The 23,357-nt window shown below is 40.5% G+C and overlaps 1 protein-coding gene across 1 annotated transcript in view; it reads right to left on the bottom strand.

Moving 5' to 3' along the window:
• Positions 1 to 5,495, bottom strand: part of LOC126482102 (carboxypeptidase A1-like) — a 68,468-nt gene extending 62,973 nt beyond the window's left edge. Inside the window, exon 1 of the mRNA XM_050106077.1 lies at positions 5,419 to 5,495. Within this exon, the coding sequence (XP_049962034.1) occupies positions 5,419 to 5,495 (77 nt within the window). The remainder of the gene's footprint in view (positions 1 to 5,418) is intronic.
• Between the last annotated feature and the right edge of the window lie 17,862 nt (positions 5,496 to 23,357).

Below are 23,357 nucleotides of genomic sequence, written 5' to 3'. Positions count from 1 at the left end.
TCGCAGGTTCAAATCCTGACTTGGGCATGGATGTGTGTGATGTCCTTAGGTTAGTTAGGTTTAACTAGTTGTAAGTTCTAGGGGACTGATGACCTCAGAAGTTAAGACCCATAGTGCTCAGAGCCATTTGAACCATTTGAACCTCTAAAAACTGATTCATTTTTTGAATAGGATTTTGGTTTCCAAACAATAGCTGACAATCGTCCCCAAAGAACAAGCTGGCGCTAGCTGTATCACATAAACAAGAATGTAACTGGAGGTTGCAGATATCTACACGTGCGGGGTAAACGTCACAGATATAAGGCGCGCAGACGACAGGTACATAAAGGCCGGAAGTTGACTTAATATCCGTAAACATCTGGCAGCCAATACTTAACATTAAAGGATCAAACTCAGGTTATGACTTCCCCGCTCTTGAACTTCACCTCATCCTCTCGTTTCGCTAGGTTTCCCACATTCGTCTATATTACCTACTATGTTTTGAATTTACTTTACTGATGTTTTCAAGACATTCTAAATTCTTTGATATTTTCTGATTTACCAGTTGCACATCATTTCGGTAGTTATATTTATATTATGCCCCAATTTATGCATTACCTGTGATTTGTAGGTAATTTCCTTGTTAGAACTTTTGATTTAGTTGAAAAGCCTTTTGAACTTATAATTTAAAGAGAACTCACTCCGTGCAGCAAAGATGACTTTTGGCCTATGGGTTTTGCGACAGACCATTCATAAGTAATATCTCTATAAATGTTCTTCAACAGGTTGCTATCTGACAACGGTATAGTCGTTAGCGTCTGGCGACAGCCTTGTAAATGGAAAACTGCTTCACGAAACAAATAAGTAATAATGAACGACCACAATTTTTGTTTTCATTGAGAAATATGTGTGCAACTACAGTTACCCAACTTACACCCTGTTAAAGCTTAACGGGAAGGGGCGCTGTCTGAGTCACCCTCCTACCACAGCTTCGTCATCATGATCATCATCTTCATCACCTTCCTTTCGAGGATTATCCTATTTCCTGTTCTGAACTCACAACCAAAATCTTTCCTATATTTTCTGCAGTTTTTCAATATCTATTTTCCCGTTTGACTTGTAGTTTGGGATCTTCTGAGGAATACCGTGACCTGGTATTCTCCGATTTTCACTATACTTTCGAATTTTTTTACTCATGTTGAAAATATTTCATTCCGTTCTAATATCTTCAGTTCTAACCGCATCTATTCTTGTACAGCGCTTCGTTCTTCTTAAAAACCTCATCTCTACTGTTTGAATTTAATTTCTTGTTTTTGTGGAAACCCAGTTTACGCTTCCATAGAATAACACAGGAACCACCATCATTTTATAGACTTTCGTGATGGCCTCCTTTTGTGTTCTGAAAATTCTGCCATGGGCAGTTTGAAATTTATGTATTTTATTTTCAATACCAGAGTCAAAAACAAAACTTACAGCACAAGCTAAATAAGAGATTTGAGATAGACTTGTTCTAAAACTGAATTATCTAAAACAATTTCGTTATCAACTTTTACATCTGCATTTATGAACAGTGAGTTCAAAGTAAGTGAGTAGGTAATAATCCAACCCATGTCTCAAACTTTCGTTAGTAAGTACTTCTTCTAACTGGTTTCTAACTGTGTTTTATTACAATGTGTGAATTTTTGTAACCAATTTTCATTATCTCACTGGTAGTAGTGAACATAGCTATAATACTATATAAAAACAATTCTTTTTTTTAACTTTATTACCAAAAATCTCGAAGAGTTCTTAATCCGTTTACTTCAGGTTTTTAAATGACACTCTAATATACGTCCGAACCGACATAAGCTACATAATTTTTTTAAATATGTATGAAGAGAAAATGTTATTAGTAAACATCTCGAAATGACAGAATACATATTTTTAATTTACATAGTGTGTATATATACATCACTGTATAAATATAAGAAGTTATTTAATGTTGTTATCCAAATTCTCGAAATTTTCCTTAGTGATTTACTTCTAATATATATGTATATATATATATATATATATATATATATATATATATATATATATATATATATATATATATATATATATATAGTATACTGTAATATCAGACAACAATCACCGTAAGAGTCTGAACCACCTATATGTCAAGTGGATGGGGACGGGGGTGAAAAAGAAGCGAAGCCCGTGACGCATGAATTCCCAGACTTTATTCATACATGAAATAAATTAGCGCCTTGCAACAAATTTTGCATGACTTTGAAACATTCACGAAATGTTCTCTCGCCGACTACTCCCACAAAATGATCAAAAGAAAAATGTTTATCGCTAACAACTTTTCTGCTGTACATGCAGTAAAATTACCGGATGAGGCATGACGTTATGATTCGTAACATCTTTTATTACTTCTTTACTACTAACTGTATTCACGACACATTTTACAGACAGTATGCACATGTACCACTTAATGTGAGTACCAAATTACATCACTATACGACACGTAGTTCAGAAGATATGACGTAATAAACAATGAGAAGCGTGAAAAACTGCCGTATCATGAATGACATTTGAATTAATTACTTCTTTGTTACGAATGCTATTCCCATTAAATTTCGCAGACAGTATCCACATATGCCCCTGAATCTATCTAGAATATTGTCTCATTGTACTACTTATAGTTCAGGACATATGGGATGCATTTAAAACTGCTGCATTGTGCATGAAGGTTAAATTTATTACTTTGTTGCTACTAACTCCATTCACAACACAATTTTTCAGATATTATCCAGATATGTCGCTGAATGTACCTACAAAACTATACCATTGTACGACACAGAGTTCATACATTAAGCACAACGCCATACACTGTGTGATACTGGCATGGACACATAGCTATAAGGCACTCTTTTCTGCGCTAGTGTATTATATGTGTAAGGGGGACACATTGTTAGCAAAGTCTAGAGAATTTCTTCACCGATTTACTTCAAATTTTTACGCGATACTCAAATAGACGCTCAGACAGACATAAGCCACAATTCAAAACGCTGTAGGAAAAGAACCACTACTCAGAATGAAATTTGAACAGCATGTTATTGACATAGGGGGAAACGTCAGGAAGAAAAAAAAAATTGACGAAAATTCTACCAATTTTACGCGTAGTAGGCGGCGTCTTCACGTAGATGAGATCAGCTACAAATGACAAAAAAAAAAAAAAAGCTCTGAGCACTGGGACTTAACATCTGAGGTTATCAATCCCCTAGACTAAAAACTACTTAAACCGAACTAACGTAAGGACATCACACATCCATACCCGAGCCAGGATTCGAACCTGCAACCGTAGAAGCAGCGCGGTTCCGATTGAAGCGCCTAGAACCTCTCGGCCACAACGGCCGGCTACAAATGACAGATAAATCGCAATACGACTGCTATGGTTTGAGTTGCACGATACACCATCCGTACTGTTCAGTGTGCATCAATGCAGAAATTCGGTAGTCGACAGTTGTGGCACTGTTAGTTAGGTAAGCCCATCCACCGCGAGAAGGCCGTACCACATCAGAAGGGGAAAATCGGTTTCTAATCATCCTGAGCCTAAAAACTGCATTAAAAACAAATTGACATCGCTTTTTAATTGTCCTAGGGCCAAAAAGCGGCGCCTAAATGTCGCAACATCTTTCAGATGAACCCACAACCAGATGTCACGATGATTAAAATCAGGTTATCTGGATGGCCAGGCTGTAGGGATATGACGGCTGATCGTTCTAGTAGCATTTCCTAAATGCCTCTGCAGTAGCCGCACCACTGGCTGTGCAGTACACGGAGGAGCGCCATCTTGCGTAGAATTGATCCTACCCACCCATCCACACTGTTGAAGGTTTGGAATGACTTTGGTACGCAAAACAGTTCTATAGCGTTTACCAGTGACAGGAAAGGTAACAGGACCCACAGGACTCATCTCGAAAAAATACGGCCCCACGATAAACGATGCCGGCAACCTGCATCGCACATCCTTACAGAATGAAGTGGTAGCGGCTGATGTCTGTACGGATTTTCCGTTGCCCATATTATGCAGTTATGTGTATTGGCATGTTCCTGGAGATGCACATGGGCTTCGTCTGCCCACAGAATGCTGCATGGGCATTCATGTAAACAAGAAATCCCAGAGGGAACTTCTGTCGTGCTGGTAGGTCAGTAGGGACTATCTCTTGAACGGATAGCAATGCCGGATTTTTCGTGGGATTTTGTGCACCTTGCTCGCAGGCGTGTCCAACATTCAGGCAATTCCCCGTGCACTGCGTGTTTGAACACCACCGCTCGACTCCTACCGCAATACTGTGGCCACATCTCCAACGGACGTCGCATGGACTACTTCCCTCCCTCCGCCAAAATTCACATCGAAAAAACCTCAGCTGGCCGCTGTGGCCGAGCGTTTCTAGGCGCTTCAGTCCGGAACTGCGCTGGTGCTACCGTCGCAGGTTCGAATCATGCCTCGGACATGGATGTGTGCGATGTCCTTAGGTTAGTTAGGTTTAAGTAGTTCCAAGTCTAGGGGCTGATGACATCAGCAGTTAAGTCCCATAGTCCTTAGAGCCATTTGAACCATTTGAAAAAGCCTCTCTTTTCGAATTTTGCAGTCATTTTCTGCAGACACTTAGCAGACATCGGACCAATGCCTTTTTTCATACCCTTGAGTGTCCCGAACGTCTGCAAGGCTACTGGCCCACAATCATCATTCTTATAAAAGAGCTTTATCGGCAGTGTGCAATCCTTCGTGGGGAAAGTTCATACTGGGTGTCTTGGACCCAAACCGAGGAACAGCCGTGTGCCGCGCGTTTGTTTGTGTGCATATTCTGACGCTTACAGTGCCATATAATGGTCAAATTTTCGTTAGTTTTTTTCCGTTCTATGACGTTTCCTCCTGCGTCAACAATATGCTGTTCAAATTTGACGCCATTCTGAGCATTGGTTCCGTTTCTACAGCGTTTTGAAACTGGGTCTTTTATGGACACCATGTATATCCAGATCCAGCACCATGCACCCAAGATAGCAACAATTTCCCCGATTCATTTTAAGCGACTTCAATTCCCTAAATTATCAATAAACAAAGCTGAAGGTCAGGAGGAGATTGGAAAGAGGATGGACAGAGAGAAAGGGAAGAGAGATAGGAGGAAGGATATTATGGACAGAGAGAGGGCGCAGACGGAAGTTAGGGCATATTTCTAATTCCCCTACATATTTAGCAATTACGAAGCATTGCCGGGTTCGCTAGTTTCATAGAAACGTTGAGCAAACTGGAAGAGTGAGGATGCTGTGAAAGTTAGATTGACAGTCATCAGCGAAATGAAACATTTATTACATTGTTGAAATGTGTGAAGCTATAAGTCCATTTCTATGAACGGCAAATGAAGGACGCCTGTCAGATTCACTCACCCCCTGTAGGAGACAGCTGCCAGCGCAGACGCCAACAGTGTTGCCAACAGCAGCAGGCCCAGTCCTGAGGAGCGCATCGTGACGTTTGCATCTGTTGCGCGCAGTCTTCGTATCTATAAGCGCCCTTATCACGGTCTTGTGCGTGCCGCCGATGGGCATTGCAACACCACCTCTCATTGTCCACTTTCATTCAACAACTCATCAGCTCTTCAAAAACCTGATGTAAATACGTATCCAATACTGGGGTCATTAGGGTCAAGTTCACATCTCTACTCCCCCACCCAATTCTCTTCCTAAATAACAATATAGTTAAAACCTTTCTAACTTACTTAAGGATTTCTATATTTACTTTCAACATTCCTATGTTTATTTATATTTATTTCCAACTATTTCAGCCAACGTCGTAGACTAAAGTGCCAAAAAAAGCTATGGGTCTCTATAGTGGCAATGAAAAAAATCCCACACATACACAGAAAGAGGCAAAGAAACAGTATTCTCCACATTTACACGCTTGTAGCTTGTATAACACAAGTCTGCAAACTGGTGCTCACAATATTAGTTCCAAGGGAGATGTTGATAATAGCAAGTGCACACTTCGATATTATATTGTATAAATTATGACGTTGTGAAACATGTGACAGTTTATTGTAACTATAGTTCTTAAATAAGTTGCATTGCTGGGGCATGCTCTTTTCATTTACGTCGCCTGGGATACAAGACTGTATCAATCAGTTTAGGTATAATACCGCAAAGTGAATCAAAGTTTATCTTTCGAATGAGGTAATTTGTTTTTTAATGAAATAACTTCTTCTGACTTCAAAGAAGTTGTATTGTCTGTCCCTGTAGTTTTCCATTACGCTCATTCGGATGAGACATAACGTCTACCGTGAAATGAAATTTTTAGATACACTGATCAATCGTTAGTTCTGGATAGTGAACAGCCTACTCAAGAAGAAGTGTTTTAATTTCTTTTAACAAGGAAACGAAACGTTTCAAAACGTATCCTCTTGATTACCAACGTACTTTGTTATGGAGCAAAAAATGAGTGCGTTAAGTCACAATTTGAACTAAAGATTATTTTAATTGGGGATGACTGTGAGCTTTATGTACAACGCAGTTAAGTCATAAATTCTGCAACTTTGAAAATTTCTTCTAGAAATGTCTGCACACAAAGTGCTTCGTGATGAATGATGCAACGGTAAATAAGTAATCATAATTCTTTTATTTTAAAATAAAAACAAAGCCGTTTCTTATGCCATTCATGGTTTTCACACGGCTGTTGAAAATGACACTTTCATCGATTGGAATATGACGTTTTTTATTGCACACATTTACTACATTTGTTACAACCACTCGACATGTTTTACCATTGAATGGCTGTAGGTCCTAATAGTTCTTCTTTAGAAACTGTTGATGAAATAAATTGCACAAAAAGTGAAACCTGCAGTGTATCATTTACGTCACAAGATTCTTCAACTGCTATTGAGAATGTTGAAACCAACTGAATATCTTCGATTTGCTGCTCGGTTATATTTGAACACATTTTAACTGTTCAACCTTTCGCTGTTTTAGCAGACAAAGGTAACTCTCAATTTCTATTAATATCTGCTTTGTTCTTAAATTCCCGAAACATCTTTTTGCATATTCACCGTATATGGATGGTTTTCCTTTATTAGAAATCTCTTGACCAAGCACCATACTTACAATAGACCATTGTTGGAAGATTTCATCCAGTAATCAATACAGAACATTTTTCGTGACTCTTCTCAATTTCCTCAACCACTTTCCTCCTTGTATCACCGAAAGGATATTGAGTACTAAATGAGGCGTATTCAGTTGGAAAGTACCACTCCAAATTTGATTTCCTGTTATGAGTCAATTTTTCCTGAATAATAATAAGGGTTGGAAGGCCATTTGACTTTTGAAAAAACGCAAAAATCTCGATCGACTCAGCTTTAAATTCAAAGTGTTGTCTACCGTTTTTCTGTGCTTCTTATTTGTACATCTGTCAAACAGGGTGCTTAATTTTCTTTTTCTTTTTACGCTGAGGTGACAACAGTCACGGGATACTTCTTAATGTCGCGTCGGAACTTTATTTTCCTGGAGTAGTGCAGCAATTCAACGTAGCATGGCTCAAGAATTCGTTGGAAGTACCCTACAAAAATAATGAGCAATACTGCCTCTGCAGCTGTCCATAAATGCGAAAGTGTTGCCGATGTATGATTTTATGCACAAACTGACCTCTCCGATTACGCCCAATAAATGTTCGATGGGATTCATGTCGGGCGACCTGGGTAGCCAAATCATTCACTCGAAATGTCCAGAATGTACTTCAAACCAATCGCGAACAACTGTGGTCCGGTGACATGGTGCATTGCCATCCATAAAAATTCCATCGTTGTTTGGAAACATGGATGGCTGTAAATGGTATACAACTAGCCGAATGTAACCATTTCCAGTCAATGATTGGTTCAGCTGGACCAGAGAACCCTGTCCATTCCATGTAAACACAGTCCACACAATTATCGAGCCACTATTAGCTTCCAGAGTGTCTGGTCCAGCTGAACCAATCATTAACTGGAAATGGTTACATTTGGCTAGTTGTAGACCATTTACAGTAATTCATGTTTCCAAACAACGATGGAATTTTTATGGGTGGTAATGCACCATGTCACCAGACCACATTTGTTAGCGATTGGTTTGAAGTACACTCTGGACATTTCGAGTGCCATTCTATATTCACGAAGATGCAAAGCTGGTACTTTCTGCCGATGATACAAGTATAGCTATCACACCCAACAGGCAAGAATTAACTGGTGAAATTGTAAACGATATTTTTCAGAAAATCATTAATTGGTTCTCTGCAAATGGGCTCTCATTAAATTTTGACAAAACACAGTACATACAGTTCCACACAGTAAATGGAATGACGCCATTAATAAATATAGACTTCGATGAGATATCGGTAGCTAAGGTAGAATATTCAAAATTTCTAGGTGTATGCATTGATGAGGGGTTGAGCTGGAAAAAACAAACTGAAGATCTGCTGAAACGTTTGAGTTCAGCTACTTATGCTATTAGGGTCATTGCAAACTTTGGCGATATACATCTCAGTAAATTATCTTACCAAACCTATTTCCATTCTCTGCTTTCGTATGGCATCATACTCTGGGGTAACACATCATTGAGTAATAGAGTGTTCATTGCACAAAAGCGTGTAGTCAGAATAGTTGCTGGAGCTCATCCAAGATCATTCTGTAGACACTTATTTAAAGAGCTAGAGATCTCACAATATATATATATATTCACTTATGAAATTTGTTAATAACAACCCGAACGAATTCAAAAATAATAGCAGTGTACATGGCTACAACACTAGGAGAAAGGATGAACTTCACTGCTCAAGGTTAAATCTAACTTTGGCTCAGAAGGGGGTAAATTATGCTGCCACAAAAGTCTTTGGTCGCTTACCTAATAGCAACAAGTCTGACAGATAGCCATACAGCATTTAAAAGGAAATTAAAAGAATTTCTTAATGGCAACTCCTCCTACTCCTTAGATGAATTTTTGGATATAGTAAGTGGGTAATTTCCCCAACACACAGCAAAAAAAAAAAAAAAAGATTGAAGTGTCATGTAATATTTTGTGTTATACAATATCTTGTATAGACACCTTTTATTAACCTGACAAGTTCCACATCATTATGAAGTGTCGTATTCATGATCTATGGAACCTGTACTAATCTAATCTAATCTAATCTAATCTTGTTGACAACTTGAGTCCATGCCTTTGTGGGGTCTGCACGACATTCTAATTCTACCATCAACTCTTACCAACTGAAATAAGGACTCATCCGACCAGGCCACAGTTTTCCAGCCGCCTACGGTCGAACTGAAATGGTCACGAGCCCAGGGAAGGCGCTACAGACGACGAACGTCACATTCCGCCGCACTGTCCTAACGGATGCATTGATTTCTACAGTTATTCCATGCAGTGTTGCTTGTCTGTCAGCACAAACAACTCTACGCAAATACCGCTGCATTCGGTGGTTAAGCGAAGGTCGTCGGCCACTGCGTTGTCTGTGTTGAGAGGTAATGCCCGAAATTTGGTATTCTCGGTGCACTCTCGACACTGCCGACCTCGGGATTTGAATTCTCTAGCGATTTCCGAAATGGGATGTCCCATGCATCTAGTTCCAACTACAAATCCGCATTCAGAGTCTGTTAATTACGTCGTATGGCGATAATCACGTCGGAAATCTTTTCACATGAATAGTTTGTATATAAATGACAGCTCAGCCAATACTCTGCCCTTTTATACTCGTACGTTGTGTACCCGACACTACCGCCATCTGTATATGTCTACATCGCTGTCCCATGAAAATTTTGTCACCTCAGTGTATAATAATAAACCTACTGAATACAAAATAATTACAATTTTTAAACTGATGACTAAAATGCCTGTAGGATTTGCAGGTGGTTGGAAAAATATCCTTGTCCTTATCCTTCGAGTACGTAATTCTTTCTTACGTGCTCAATATTCGGACGCGGCTAACACGCGTCCTACGTGAACGACAGAACCGAGCGACAGCGAGCGACTTCTGGATACGTGACACTCCAGCGACATTCAGCAACATCGGGCGACAACCTTGAGTGTCCTGCGTGAGAGCGACCATGTCGCACTACAAGATGGCTGCTTAGAGCCAACCAGCTGTTTCTATAAAGCGGCGAACTTCAACTGCAGAATACTGCAGCTGGAGAGTAAGTCTACAGAATTAGGTTTACTTAAGAAAATAAAGCGAAAACGAATGCTGTGCATGAAATTTACAAAGGGAGGAATCTCCATGGAGAATTTCATAAGTCTCGTCAACTAAAAGGTCACCAGACAAATTCTTCGAATACACTTGAATGAGCAGAGGAGCGTTCAACTATCTCATCAATAAATTAAATGCGAATGTTTTTTTTTTTTAATATATGATCAAGAACTTTTAACAGCCAATAAATGCGGAGGAATGACTATTACAAGACTAACTACACTAAATACAAATATAAGTTAACAGTTCGAGATTACGTATAAGAGATGGCTGTGGCATAGTGGTAGCGTATACAGTTCGTGATTACGTGTTGTGATAAAGTCAGGGGTTCGATCCTCGTCAGCTACTATATTTTTACTGACTCAGTTACGATCCTGTATACTAAGCTTTATGTATACTGTTTACATTGCATCGCTAAGTATATTTTTAAGGTCTTGCCAAAGAACTTGACCTTCACACCTATCCCAGTATATCACACACATTTAATTCCTAATAAATTACAATGAACCATGAAATTTTATAGATATTTGATGTTGTGAACGTAATTCATCAGCAGTCAGTGTTAAGGCCAAGCGTTTCAATTACTCTAAATAGTCTGTAAAAGTAAAGCTTCCAAAATTTTTTAAAAGAAAGTCAAACGTTTTGTGTAATGGTTTGTCTAAAAGTATGAAATAAAAAATATTAGGGAAACGTTTGGTGCACATCATTTTCTATTCATGATTTCGAGCATCATTCAAAGGCACTTAGAACGTTTCTCTGATCTACTTATTTCTTTTCCACAAACCATTTCATAAAATATTTGACTGATTTCTTCCATTTTTGAATTTCAAGTTTTATTCAGAAAGCATGATCTTACTGACTTCTCATTTGTCTTCCTAACGTACTTGATTCGAATGAAGCCTTTTTGACATTTAAATAGCGCACCAATGTATCTTTTTATGTGCAAAATAGCTATGTCTAATGTCTTGAACTGATGAAATTTTTGACGCTTCATTTGCAGCAGCTTTTCGTGAAATATTTCAATTATTCCTCAGCTTGTTAATTAAGTTTTCGTTCATTACCCGGATTACATTCAAGCAGTTAAATATTTTCATGCCAAACTAGACCTCATGCTGGTCACTTTGATACCCCGTTTACCTGTTTCCATCCCTTTGTTTGCCTATGAAAATTTGAAAAAGACCTCATGGTGTAAGTTATAGGGTGTCTTGTTTTCGCTCTGCTCACTCGTTCACAAAAACGTATCGAGTGTTAATAATATGATAAAATAGTCTTTTCTGTGTGCTGTCATTTCGTTCCGATACTTTGAACCTTTTATGAGATACGACGATTTTCACGATCACTTGATTCCTGAAGAGCAGGATAGGTTCGGACGTGCCGCGAGCGACCCGTCCGCGGGTATAACAACCAATATCTCAAGAATGAAAAGCGATACCACTCCGGTCCCAACTTTAAATACTATTTAGATATAGTGGTTATATTTCATACGCAATAATGTATGGCCTTAAATGAACTACATGAAAAGTCTGCTCAATGTGATTTTACCTCTGCAAATTCTTAAAAATTTCGTGCAGCCATGTACTCGATATCGTGCAGCACAGTAACTATGACAAATAACGAAAATAAATTCTGACCTTTATCATTTAAGGATATGAAGCTATAGGTTGCGGAAGAATCAAATTTTTTCACCGTATAGTTTTCTTAAAATCGGATGTTAAGTAATTCATAGCTGCCGTCGCGTCCGCTCCACTGCTTTGCCAAGAAGACACGTAATTGTCGCTCTGTGTCGCGCGTGCTGCAGCGACAAGATTCAAACACGTTTGAATTCAAACGTCGCCAGTTGCAGCGGGAGACAGACAGCGACGCAGACGTCGCTCACGTAGGACACTTCCATAACTACACCTGCGGTTGCGTTTTGTCGTCTGAAGCTGTCACGCGCTGTCGCTCGCTTCTGTCGCTCACGTAGGACACGGCATAACCACTGCACAATAAGACTGCTGACTGATTGGCTCACGCAGCTTACGCAGACATGCATGAATCGTGCACGCCTCCACCGCGTTTACACGAAGAGCGAAACTTGTTGTTGTTGTGGCCTTCAGTTCAAACACTGATTTGATGCAGCTTTCCACATTACTCCATTCTGTGCAAGCCTCTTTATCCGCGAGTAACTACTGCAACCTAAATCCTTCTGAATCTGCTTAATGTATTCATCTCTTGGTCTCCGTCTACGATTTTTACACTCCACGCTTCCCTCCAGTGCTAAATTGGTGAACCTTTGATGCCACAGAACGTGCCCTGCCAACCGATCCCCTCTTCTAGTCAAGTTGTCCCACAAATTTCTCTTCTCCTCAATGCCAATCAGTACCTCCTCATTACTTACGTTATCTACCTATCTATTCTTCAGCGTTCTTCTGTAGCACGACATTTCAAAAACTTCTATTGTCTTTCTGCTTAAACTGTTTATCGTCCATGTTTCACATCCATACATGGCTATGCTCTATATGAATACTTTCAGAAAGGACTTCCCGACACTTAAATTTATAGTCGATGTTAACAAATTTCTCTTCTTCAGAAATGCCTTTCTTGCCATAGACAGTCTACATTTCATATCCTCTCTACTTCGACGATCCTCAGTTATTTTGCTGCCAAAATAGCAAAACCTGTCTACTACTTTAAGTGCCTCATTTCCTAACCTAACTCCATCAGCATCACCTGATTTAACTCGATTACATTCCATTATCTTCGTTTTGCTTTTGTTGTTGTTCATATTATATCCTCTTTTCAAGACACTGTTCACTCCGTTCAACTGTTCTTCCAAGTTCTTTGCTGTCTCTGATAGAATTACAGTGTCACTGGCAAACAGCATAGTTTTTATTTCTTCTCCCTGGATTTTAATTCATACTCCAAATTTTTCTTTGGGTTCCTTTATCGCTTGTTCAATGCACAGATTGAATAACATCAGGGATAGGCTACAACCCTGTCCCATTCCCTTCTCAACCATTGCTTCCCTTTCGTGCCCCTCGACTCTTATCACTGCCTTCTGCTATCTGCACAAATTGTAAATAGCCTTTCGCTCCATGTATTTTATCCCTGCCACCTTCAGAATTTGAAAGAGAGTGTTCCATTCAACATTGTCAAAAGCTTTCTCTAAGTCTACAAATGCTAGAAACATGGCCTTTTCTTAACCTAGCTTCTGAGGTAAGGCGTAGGGTCAGTATTGCCTAGCGAGTTCCTACATTTCTATGGAATCTAAAAATTCGTGTTAGTATTTCGCAGCTGTGATCTATTAAACTGATAGTTCGGTAATTTTCACACCTTTCAACACTTGGCTTTCTTTGGGATCGGAATTATTATATATCTCATTGAAGTCTGAGGGTATTTCGCCTGTCTCATACATCTTGCTCACAAGATGGTAGAGCTTTGTCAGGACTGGCTCTCCCAAGGCTATCAGTAGTTCTAATGGAATGTTGTCTACTCCCGGGGCCTTGTTTCGAATCAGGTCTTTCAGTGCTCTGTCAAACTCTTAACGCAGTATTGTATCTCCCACTTTATCTTCATCTACGTCCTCTTCCATTTCCAAAATATTGCCTTCAAGTACATCGCGCTTGTATAGATCCTCTATGTACTCCTTCCACCTTTCGCATTTTCCCTTCTTCGCTCAGTACTGTTTTACCATCTGAGTTCTTGATATTCATACAGGTGGTTCTCTCTTCTCCAAAGATTTCTTTGATTTTTCTGTAGGTGGCATCTATCCTATCCCTAGTGAAACTTAGTCTTCCTTAAATGTGTGGAACGGCAGCGAGTAGAGAGGAAAGTGCCTCTGGTGAGAGAACCCTGGAAGGGAGTGAAATTTGAATTACAACATTGGTCATTCTCGCATGGGTAACGGAGTTTCAGTTGCGGCATACGTGCACACGCGTACGTGGTATTTTGTAGTAGAGCCACACGTGGGATACCAAATAGTCGCAGGTGGCTCGAGAACCGCGATTAGCTCACACTGTGACCGGAAATTTCGCTATTTTAAATACGTTATCGAGAATGGAGTACGGCAGTGTTGTCCGACCACTGCTGCTGCTTACGATGCGACGTTTCTGAGGCAAAGTATCGCAGGAAATCGGGAAAGAAATGTTTTTATAATTCTTTATTTTTATTGACTACAACGTTACTTATTTCTTTGATTCCTTCTTGAAATGGGAGATTTCTTTTCTGTTCCAAGTTCGATGTCGTTTTGCCACGTACAGATACTGAGACCAAGAACAAGAATCGGGATTAATTTAAGGTAAACACGTGGAAGGAGGACCCATCTTGATGCGTCATTTATCTTTCTCAAACAAATATTTGTATTTATTATCAATTCAATCATGAGCCAACCAAGATTCTTGCGAAATACATATTAGGAGATTTGCATTGTACAACAAATTACAAGTAGTACTTAAAAGAATGGCAGCTGTGCAACGCAATGGTGGGCGGACCACAAACAGTTAATTAAGTAAATAAACCTGCGACGGAACTCTGTCCCCGCAAATACACTCAAGCGCCAAAGAAACTGGTAAAGACATGAGTATTCAAATACAGAGGCATGAAAGAGACAGAGTCTCGGTCCGGCACACAGTTTTTAATCTGCCAGGAAGTTTCATATCAGCGCACACTCTGCTGCAGAGTGAAAATCTCATACCGCATAATACTGCCCCGCTGCTCGTGTCTGCTAACAAGTTGTTCAGTATATCTCGGCGTACTTAGCACACCACGATTGACTGATGCACGTCGTAACCAGGTTTCACACGTTGAGAGCCGCTCCTCGCCCACTAAAAACACCGTTAATAACGGTTAATGCTGCAGGAAATTGCGGGGTCCCGTTGCCCAACAGTTGCCGGTGTTAACTCGCTGCAATCACCAGGACGCCTCATACTCCAGCACGCCCATTCAGCTCCGTGCCCGGCACACTACTCACCACCACGGAGCCCCAGAGGAAACACACAACCCAGCAAAGATAATACGACGAGGGCCAGAGTCGATGGAACGCCCGTAATCGTGGAAGCCGCCACGACTCATATATGACACAGACTGTCGTACACATTTACGAAAACTGTCACTGGAAGAGAGTATTGTGCTGGACGATAGTTTACATAGGAACACATTGTGTTTCTTTCCTGATCGGTGTTTCAATCTAGTGACTGAGTTCAGAACCACTCGAAGAAATGTACACTGGCAACAGCCTTAGGCAGTTTCCATTGATTTCTACTTTCAAAAAATGGTTCAAATGGCTCTGAGCGCTATGGGACTTAACATCTGTGGTCATAAGTCCCCTAGAACTTAGAACTACTTTAACCTAACTAACCTAAGGACATCACACACATCCATGCCCGAGGCAGGATTCGAACCTGCGACCGTAGCAGTCGCGCGGTTCTGGAGTGCGCGCCTAGAACCGCTAGACCACCGCGGCCGGCGATTTCTACTTTTCTTGTTGTTGTGAGGCGTGGTTGCATTTTGTGGCCGGCCGGAGTGGCCGTGCGGTTCTAGGCGCTTCAGTCTGGAGCCGAGCGACCGCTACGGTCGCAGGTTCGAATCCTGCCTCGGGCATGGATGTGTGTGGTGTCCTTAGGTTAGTTAGGTTTAATTAGTTCCAAGTTCTAGGCGACTGACGACCTCTGAAGTTAAGTCGAATAGTGCTCAGAGACTTTGTTTTTTTTTTTTTTTTTTTTTTTTTTTTTTGCATTTTGTGCTGAAAACGCGTCGGCGAGTTACGACTGTAAACAGGATAGAAACAGTGAATGGTCGAAGCTCAGGATGTGTAATATAGAGGTACCCGTACCTATCAGCTCGTCGTGGTTGTGTGGTCGTGGCGTTAGACTGACGAGCGAGAGAGTCGAGTTCAAATCTCGCTCGTGCACCAGTCTTTTTTTCTTCAGAAAGTTATGAGCTTTCTGTCCCGGCACTGACTTGTCACTTCTCCTATAGTCTTGGCAATTGTCGCACAATACATTTCTTAAAGAATATGACTCATGAGGTAAGAACATATTACCGTGAATGAATAGTGAGAGAAGGCGAGATGGTGCATATACCTCTCACAAAAATGAAAACAACAAATAAACGATTGTGAACTGTGTTAAACAAAGGAATTGAAATGGCAGAATTCATAAACGGAAACCAAGTCGTAACATGTGGTACTTGTGTAGAACGAATAGGAGGTACGTACGTCTTGAGGTCCCTTCCTTACACCTCACTGTAGCAAACGGACGTTAAACCACGACACAGACATACATTTGCGTACAGGGAACGGACCCGTCAATGACCGAATGACCAGACCGACAGTTCATAATTCTGTAAAGAAAAAGATTTGGGGCACGACTGAGATAAGAACAGAGATCTCAGTCCAACACCACAACCCCACTGCCATATCGCCATGGCTAGGAAAGTATACTCAATAATGTACATCTTCAGCTTGGGCCGTTGTGTGTTTCCATTCTGCTTCTTTTTTCACGGTTCAGTACACCATCTTTCTGTTTTAATGCCTGACCTGTGTTCAAATTTTGACTTGCTATCCACTGGGCAGTGTTACGACTAAATCTGGGGAGGGTGCGATGGGGAGTTTCTCTTGTAAGCTACATGGACGTTGCTTCGGCGCTCCTCGCAATGCTCTGACATTAATGTAGTGAAAGTATGACTTCTGTGTGTTTCGAGGAAATGTAATGTTTGAATCAAAATACTGTTGAATATACATGTGGTTGTAATACATATTACATCGTCACACGTACTGCTGCCGAAGAAGTGCTTCATTACTTCCCCTGAATGCACGCCGCTGCTTTAGTACAAATAGTTACTGATACCGGTCTTGCCAACGCACGGAGGGTGTTGTTAGCATAATTTGTAAATTCAGTTGAATAACGGTGATTCAAAGGCATTTTGCTATTACAAATAAACATTAGGTTCGTGCATAAGATCGTAGCGTTTTTCCATAAGTTTAATGGAAACAGGTACACACAACGGAGACGTCAGTCATCATTGATACATTCTACTTCACTATTTGCAGCAATGTTCCAAGGCTGGGATAACTCTTCGATTCCGCAACTGTAGAAATCATGTGGTTTTGAGGCGAAGAACTCGTGCCATGTTCGGAGCGCATTTTCATCCGAAAAATAAGTTCCTTGAAGGTTGTTTGAAAGAGAGCGGAAAAGGTGAATCAATGATCAGGTAAATAAGGTGAGTGCGGAGATGACTTCCCATCACAACTCCTCTATAGTGTTTTCTGTCAGTCTAGCAGAATGCGGACGGCCGTTATCATGGATTAGCATCATTTCACGCAGTCTTCCTACTCGTTGCTCTTTGACTGCTTCTGCAAGACGTCTCAGCTGTTGACAATAAAATAAATGTCAGCAGTGGTGGTTACACCTCGGGGAAGCAATTCGTAGTACACCACACCGTCGCCGTTCCACCAGATGCATAACATTATCTTTTGTGGATGGTGTTTGTATGGGGAGTTGCTGCTTTGTTTGGCAGTAACGATACAGGATCGGAACGGTCGGTGTTGTTCACGAGGCAACTGATGACGAGCGAGTTTTCTGTGATTTTTGCCTTAGAGCATACCGTACCCATGCACGCGATTTTTGAACCTTCGCCATTGCACACAGATGCCGCACGATAGCGGAATGATCACAGTTCATCACATTTGCCAGTTCTCGCGTATACTGACGTATATTGGATTAATGGGTTTAAACGATATTCATCAAACACCGAAGGTCTTCCTAAACGTGAGGAGTCACTAATGTGAATACTATCCTCCTCAAAACGAGGGAACCATTTACTTGACATGCTGTGTACGACAGACGAATACGTCGGAAATGTTCCGATTTCTCCACTTAGCACTCCATTTTCTAGCGCCCACTGCTACACTCACTATCTACAAACGACAAAATGACAATACGTAAACCGAAATAGCAACTGTGAGGTGCAAATAAAAATGATAGTCGATAAATAAACACAAAGTAACCGGAATATCAACACGCAAAGCAAAAACGCTACGAACTTATGATCTAAACTAATATTTATGGCTAATGTCTTTAAATTCTTCCTGCTGACGCTCCTAATCATTTTATTAAATATGTTAATGCCTCACTCAAGAAGAATTTTATGTATATTTCAATGGTCTTAAACTTTCGACTACTACATTATTTCGCATGCTCAATATCTTGTTTTAAACGCCGATATATTGGTGCATTGGGATATTGTTTTTCTACATTATACAAATTCTTGTTTAACATCAACTGAAAGTAACGAAATGGCATGGCAAGTAGTTAGCAGAGATTTACAAACGGAATGGATGAGTGTGTACTGTATGTTGCCTGAATGTGGTTATCATTTCAAGTAATGTGAGCTCCTGTCTTTCAGTTACTGTATCATTTGTGTCGTCTGCCTGCGTTGCCTAGCTGCGTTGTGTTGATCTAGTTGCTGTGTATTTTGAAGGAGGTTAGTGTAAGTGTGTTCCTAGCTCGACAGAGTAGTGGAATTGAAGAGTGGAATTTAGTTTTTGAAGTCAGTAGTGAAATAAAGATGAGTTCAGAAGAAACGAGGATGGAAATTCGGTGTACAATGTGGACTTTAGAAAGAAATATGACTGAGACTGAGACAGATCATAGTGAGAGAAGAGAAGTAAACAGCGAGGAAACAACTCACTCGGAAAATCTATTGGGAAACGAAATGATAATGCAGTTGTATGCGAAATTCGAAGGGCGATGCAGACCGCAGAAACGTACGGCTTATACATAACATGAATTCAGAACTTCTAGAGGCACAAAAAGCTTTATCTATTGATTGCAAACCGATACGGGAAGAATATAAGCGTAAATAGATCAGTGGTTATCAAACTTTGGGACGCGACCCTACACAAATATATCAGTGTGCGACGCATATTTCAAGACATATGATGTCATAAACATGAGATTAGTGGAAAAATACTGCATCATGCATGAAGTTTTAACTACTAAGGCACTCCTATAGCTGAGTCAATTTAAGGAAATCCCCGATACCTGGCAGGGCTTTTGATAGCTTTCAACTGCTAAGCGCAAACATATGTAGGCGAAAACAATGGCTGCCTGTAGTGCTATGAAGAGGCGTGGCGATAGAGATATTTACTAAATCCTGTTGGAGCTCCACCCAATGTGCGGAAACTGTCCGGATTACTGGACTTATACATTTGTACGTTATGCGTATTTCTTTGTACGTTTGTTTCGTGATTTTTTTCAAAGTTGTTTTCACGAATACACGGAAATGAATTTTTTTCAATATTGCACTACAAACACAATTTACTTTTTTTGTCTTTTTTTTGTTTTCGTTTCTAATAGAAAATTGGCAAAATGAATACCAGGGCAAAGCAGGGTTTGTCAGCTGATAGTTAATAAAAGAGACAGGGGAAAGCTATAGTAAATGAAAAGGCTTTAGTGACGTTAAACATGAAATTGTAAACTATAAGGAACATTAATGCAGATAGCCCTGTCACACAATTACATTTATCCATTCACAGTTGCAAGTGGTTTCACGAGCTACCTTCCTGCCGTAGGCTAGGTATTACACATAACGAACGCATCAAGAAGTTCAATAAACACAACTAAATTAAAAACCAGTCGCCAGAGAGAAAGCAAGAGATAACAGAGAGCTAAACCTAACAAACAGAAAATGTGAGATACGGGAATCGAGATGCCTTAGCAGAAACAGCGGTGGCCCACTGCAGCTTATTGCATTACCGCTGTCGGACTCGTGGTGGTGAATGAAAGCGAAGCGTCCGGTGTGACTGTACGAAAACAGCTACAGTAGCCCAGCTGTGCGGCTCGGTCGTTTGAAGTTCAGGTTGTAGGACCTGTTGAGGTACATGGGCAAATGGTATCCCTACGTTCCAGCATGCCCTCTGATAAAGCTTGAAAGTAACGGCTCCAACTATAAGACAACTCTGGGTTTGGTTTTAAAATCTATGTTCAAATCGCCAACAAGAAGGAGAGAGAAAAATAATCGTTACTGTTATTATCGTATAAAACTGTTATCGTATAAAGCAGTCTCTATGCATTGTACTGTAAAACAACTTTGGTTAGACGTTGTGGCGACCTGCAAACGGCAGTCAATCGGACCTCGAAAATTTCAAAATGTTCACGCCTGCAACGCAGCAAATTGTTGCCAGTTGTCATTTTACATTGATGGGGCCAGAAGGAGAGCAGATTTTGGTTCTCACGCTCACACAGCTGACGATGGCTACTGGGCCGAGCGAGCAGTGTATTTGACTATTGCTGCGTGCTATACCTTCTCTCTACGAACCTGACGAAGTACTATTAAATGTTAATCGATCTTTTCACGCTTTTTATACCAAATTCCATGGATAATACAACCATACTGTTAAAATTTCAAATCAATAACTTCAGTAGTCTAGGAGATACAAATTTTTACGGAAAACACATAATAACCGTGCCGGCATTGTGAAACTGAATTCGAACTGTAATGTATTCATCCATTGTATCAACTTAAACTACTACGAAGAGGATAGGTTCATATAGTCTAATTTTTTGAAATTTTCTTTAGTTTCATTACCATAGATTTTGGACGTAATTAAAAGTACCGTGGAAAATCATTCTTTCATTGTGTTTTGGTTGTGTGAGTGTTTTGTAGAGACTGAGGGAGTGAATAGAGGACATATGTAAAGTGAGAATGTGATATTTTATTAAAACTATGTAAATGCATGCATGAGAAAGTTGTTGTACAATAGGGGAAATTGCGACGTATGTCCGAGTGAGCTTGATTTTGTAAAAGGCAGCCAAAAGGGGCGTTGAGTATTAAATTTATCAGTAATTTACTATGTGGTAAGGAGTCGTCTTTTGTTTTCATTAAATTTTATTTAGTTTCGGAATTACGAGATTTCTGGTCTACATTACTTGTGGGAATCTGATTGGCTGACATTAGAAATAACGCGAGTATAAAAGTGCTCGGGATGATCTGATTGGCTTTTTAACATACTAGCCAATAGGAATTCAGCATTTCCCGTGCTGTTGAGTAGGGCTTTGTACCTGAGATTTATGAGGCGAGACAGCCGCTGGGGAGTCGTCTTCTGGTAACATCTATGTTAAATGACGCTCTTCAAATCTGTGCCAAAATGAAGAAACTCGAGCGTTTGATCAGTCCTCTTGTCGTTAACGAAAAGATACTGTAGTATTGAGTATTTTGTGAAGGTTTCAGCTTTGTGAGTTGTTTATTTAAGGATATATTCGTGTGTGAACAGTCCATGTCGCACATAAACTCCGCTGGCGTGTTTCGTGCAGATTACGAGATATTATGGCGAGCACTTCTTTACAAGAAGTCTGCTGAACGATTGAGTGTGTTAACTCGGAAATAGTCGTGGGTCAGTGATTGTTTGGGATGTTCAACATGTTGGGTCGGACTATATATCTTCTGGCTGCTTTCGGTGTGAACTTGTAACAGAGACAGTGAGTAACATTGCACATGTGATGTCGGGATATTAATTACGGACTTGATAGCCATTTTCGTGTTTTAAAGACAATAAACCAACTTAACGGAAATTTTAGATTCATGAAAAAATCCCGAACGCTCGGTAGTTGAACTAACTTTCAGCTACTGCCCATGCACTGAAGTTATAAGGCCTTTGCGTGCTAGGTATTTAGTCAAATTTTCGTCAACTACGCCTTTTTCAGCTAAACCTGAAGGGGCAAAAACCAGGCAGGTGGACTGACAGTTTAAAAGATAGTGAGAGACCAACCCGCTGTGCCGCACGCACACAATGGTCGTTTGCAACGCCCTGGTTATTCAAGCAATACTTTTACGTGATTCATTTGTCACAGCATCCCTTAGACAAAATATACGAAGTAGATCCCAAGATTGGATCTGCATTATCTGCTGTCGGAGAATCTACTCCGTACACCTCATCAGAACTATCTAGATTAAAAAGAGTCGTTACAACATCCCCAGGTTTCAACAAACAGTGCAGCATGGGGAGGATAGGATCTGCGATGATGTCCCTGGCAAAGGACTGTAGACATCAGTATGTGGCATAAATTTCAGTTTGCTACGTCTACTTGTCTCTCAGAAAACAAAAACTATTTTTCGTGTGATATAATTACAAACTAACAATTTTCGGGTTTTTCCCTTACCTGTACTGTGAAACCTTGCTTCTTGCCAAATTTCATGGTTCTATGTCAGCTGGAAGTATCCTATTCGTTCTGATGAGTGAGTTTGCGAGTATCAAGATATGTGACATAAATGGCCGTATCTTTTGACTGTACTGACGTAGGAGCTTGAAGTTTTTGCACCTCCAAGGGATAGTAGACCTTAGTATGTGATGCAAATTTCAACTTGATACACGGCCATGACAAAAAGGAGTCTTAACAGTCGGCCAGACAGATATACAGCATACAGACAAACGGACAACAAAGTGTTCCTACAAGGTTTCCATTTTTACTAGCAGAGGTACGGAATCCTAAAAGCACACCAGATGAATATTTCCATGTTTAGCCTAGAGATCATGCGCTGACACTTTATAATCAGGTTTCATCACTTTGAAATTTCACATTGCTGAGGAGTGAGCACAGAAGGGTAGTTTTTGTCAGAGATCTACCGGACTTCATTAGTTACGCTTCTTCCCAGAATTTTATGCAGTATAAAGCGTCAAGCGGTCTACGAATATCATCATTTGCTGGCTGTCTCAATTGTCTATCAGGTTACTTCGGCATTCAGCACCCATTGCCAAATTTCAGTTTGACTTTTCGTGGAATGCGGGGTCTCAACAGCCCCATGCGTGTAGCACCCGAGGCGACAGTCGTACACTATCTGATCAAAAGTATCAGTGCACCCTAAGTAATATGGAATTCATGCCACGATTGGTGGACCCGACAGTGTAAAGTGAGGCGGGGAGTACTGTGTTGTCAGTAGAGAAGCAGTAACAGCAGAACGGGTCGCTCGGGAGATCTCAATGCCTTCAGACATGGAGTAGTCATCGGATGTCGCCAGAGTAACAAATCCGTCAGGGACATTTCAACCTTTCCAAAGCCGTCCTGGTCGATTGTTGGTGATGTCACTGGGAATTGGAAACGCGAGGGAACACCACCACCTAAATCAAGACCAGGCAGACTTCATGTATCGC

This window comes from Schistocerca serialis, chromosome 5 (assembly GCF_023864345.2).
Source record: "Schistocerca serialis cubense isolate TAMUIC-IGC-003099 chromosome 5, iqSchSeri2.2, whole genome shotgun sequence".
In the NCBI taxonomy this organism is placed as follows: Eukaryota; Metazoa; Arthropoda; class Insecta; order Orthoptera; family Acrididae; genus Schistocerca; species Schistocerca serialis.
This window is presented reverse-complemented; position numbering and strand designations above follow the sequence as displayed.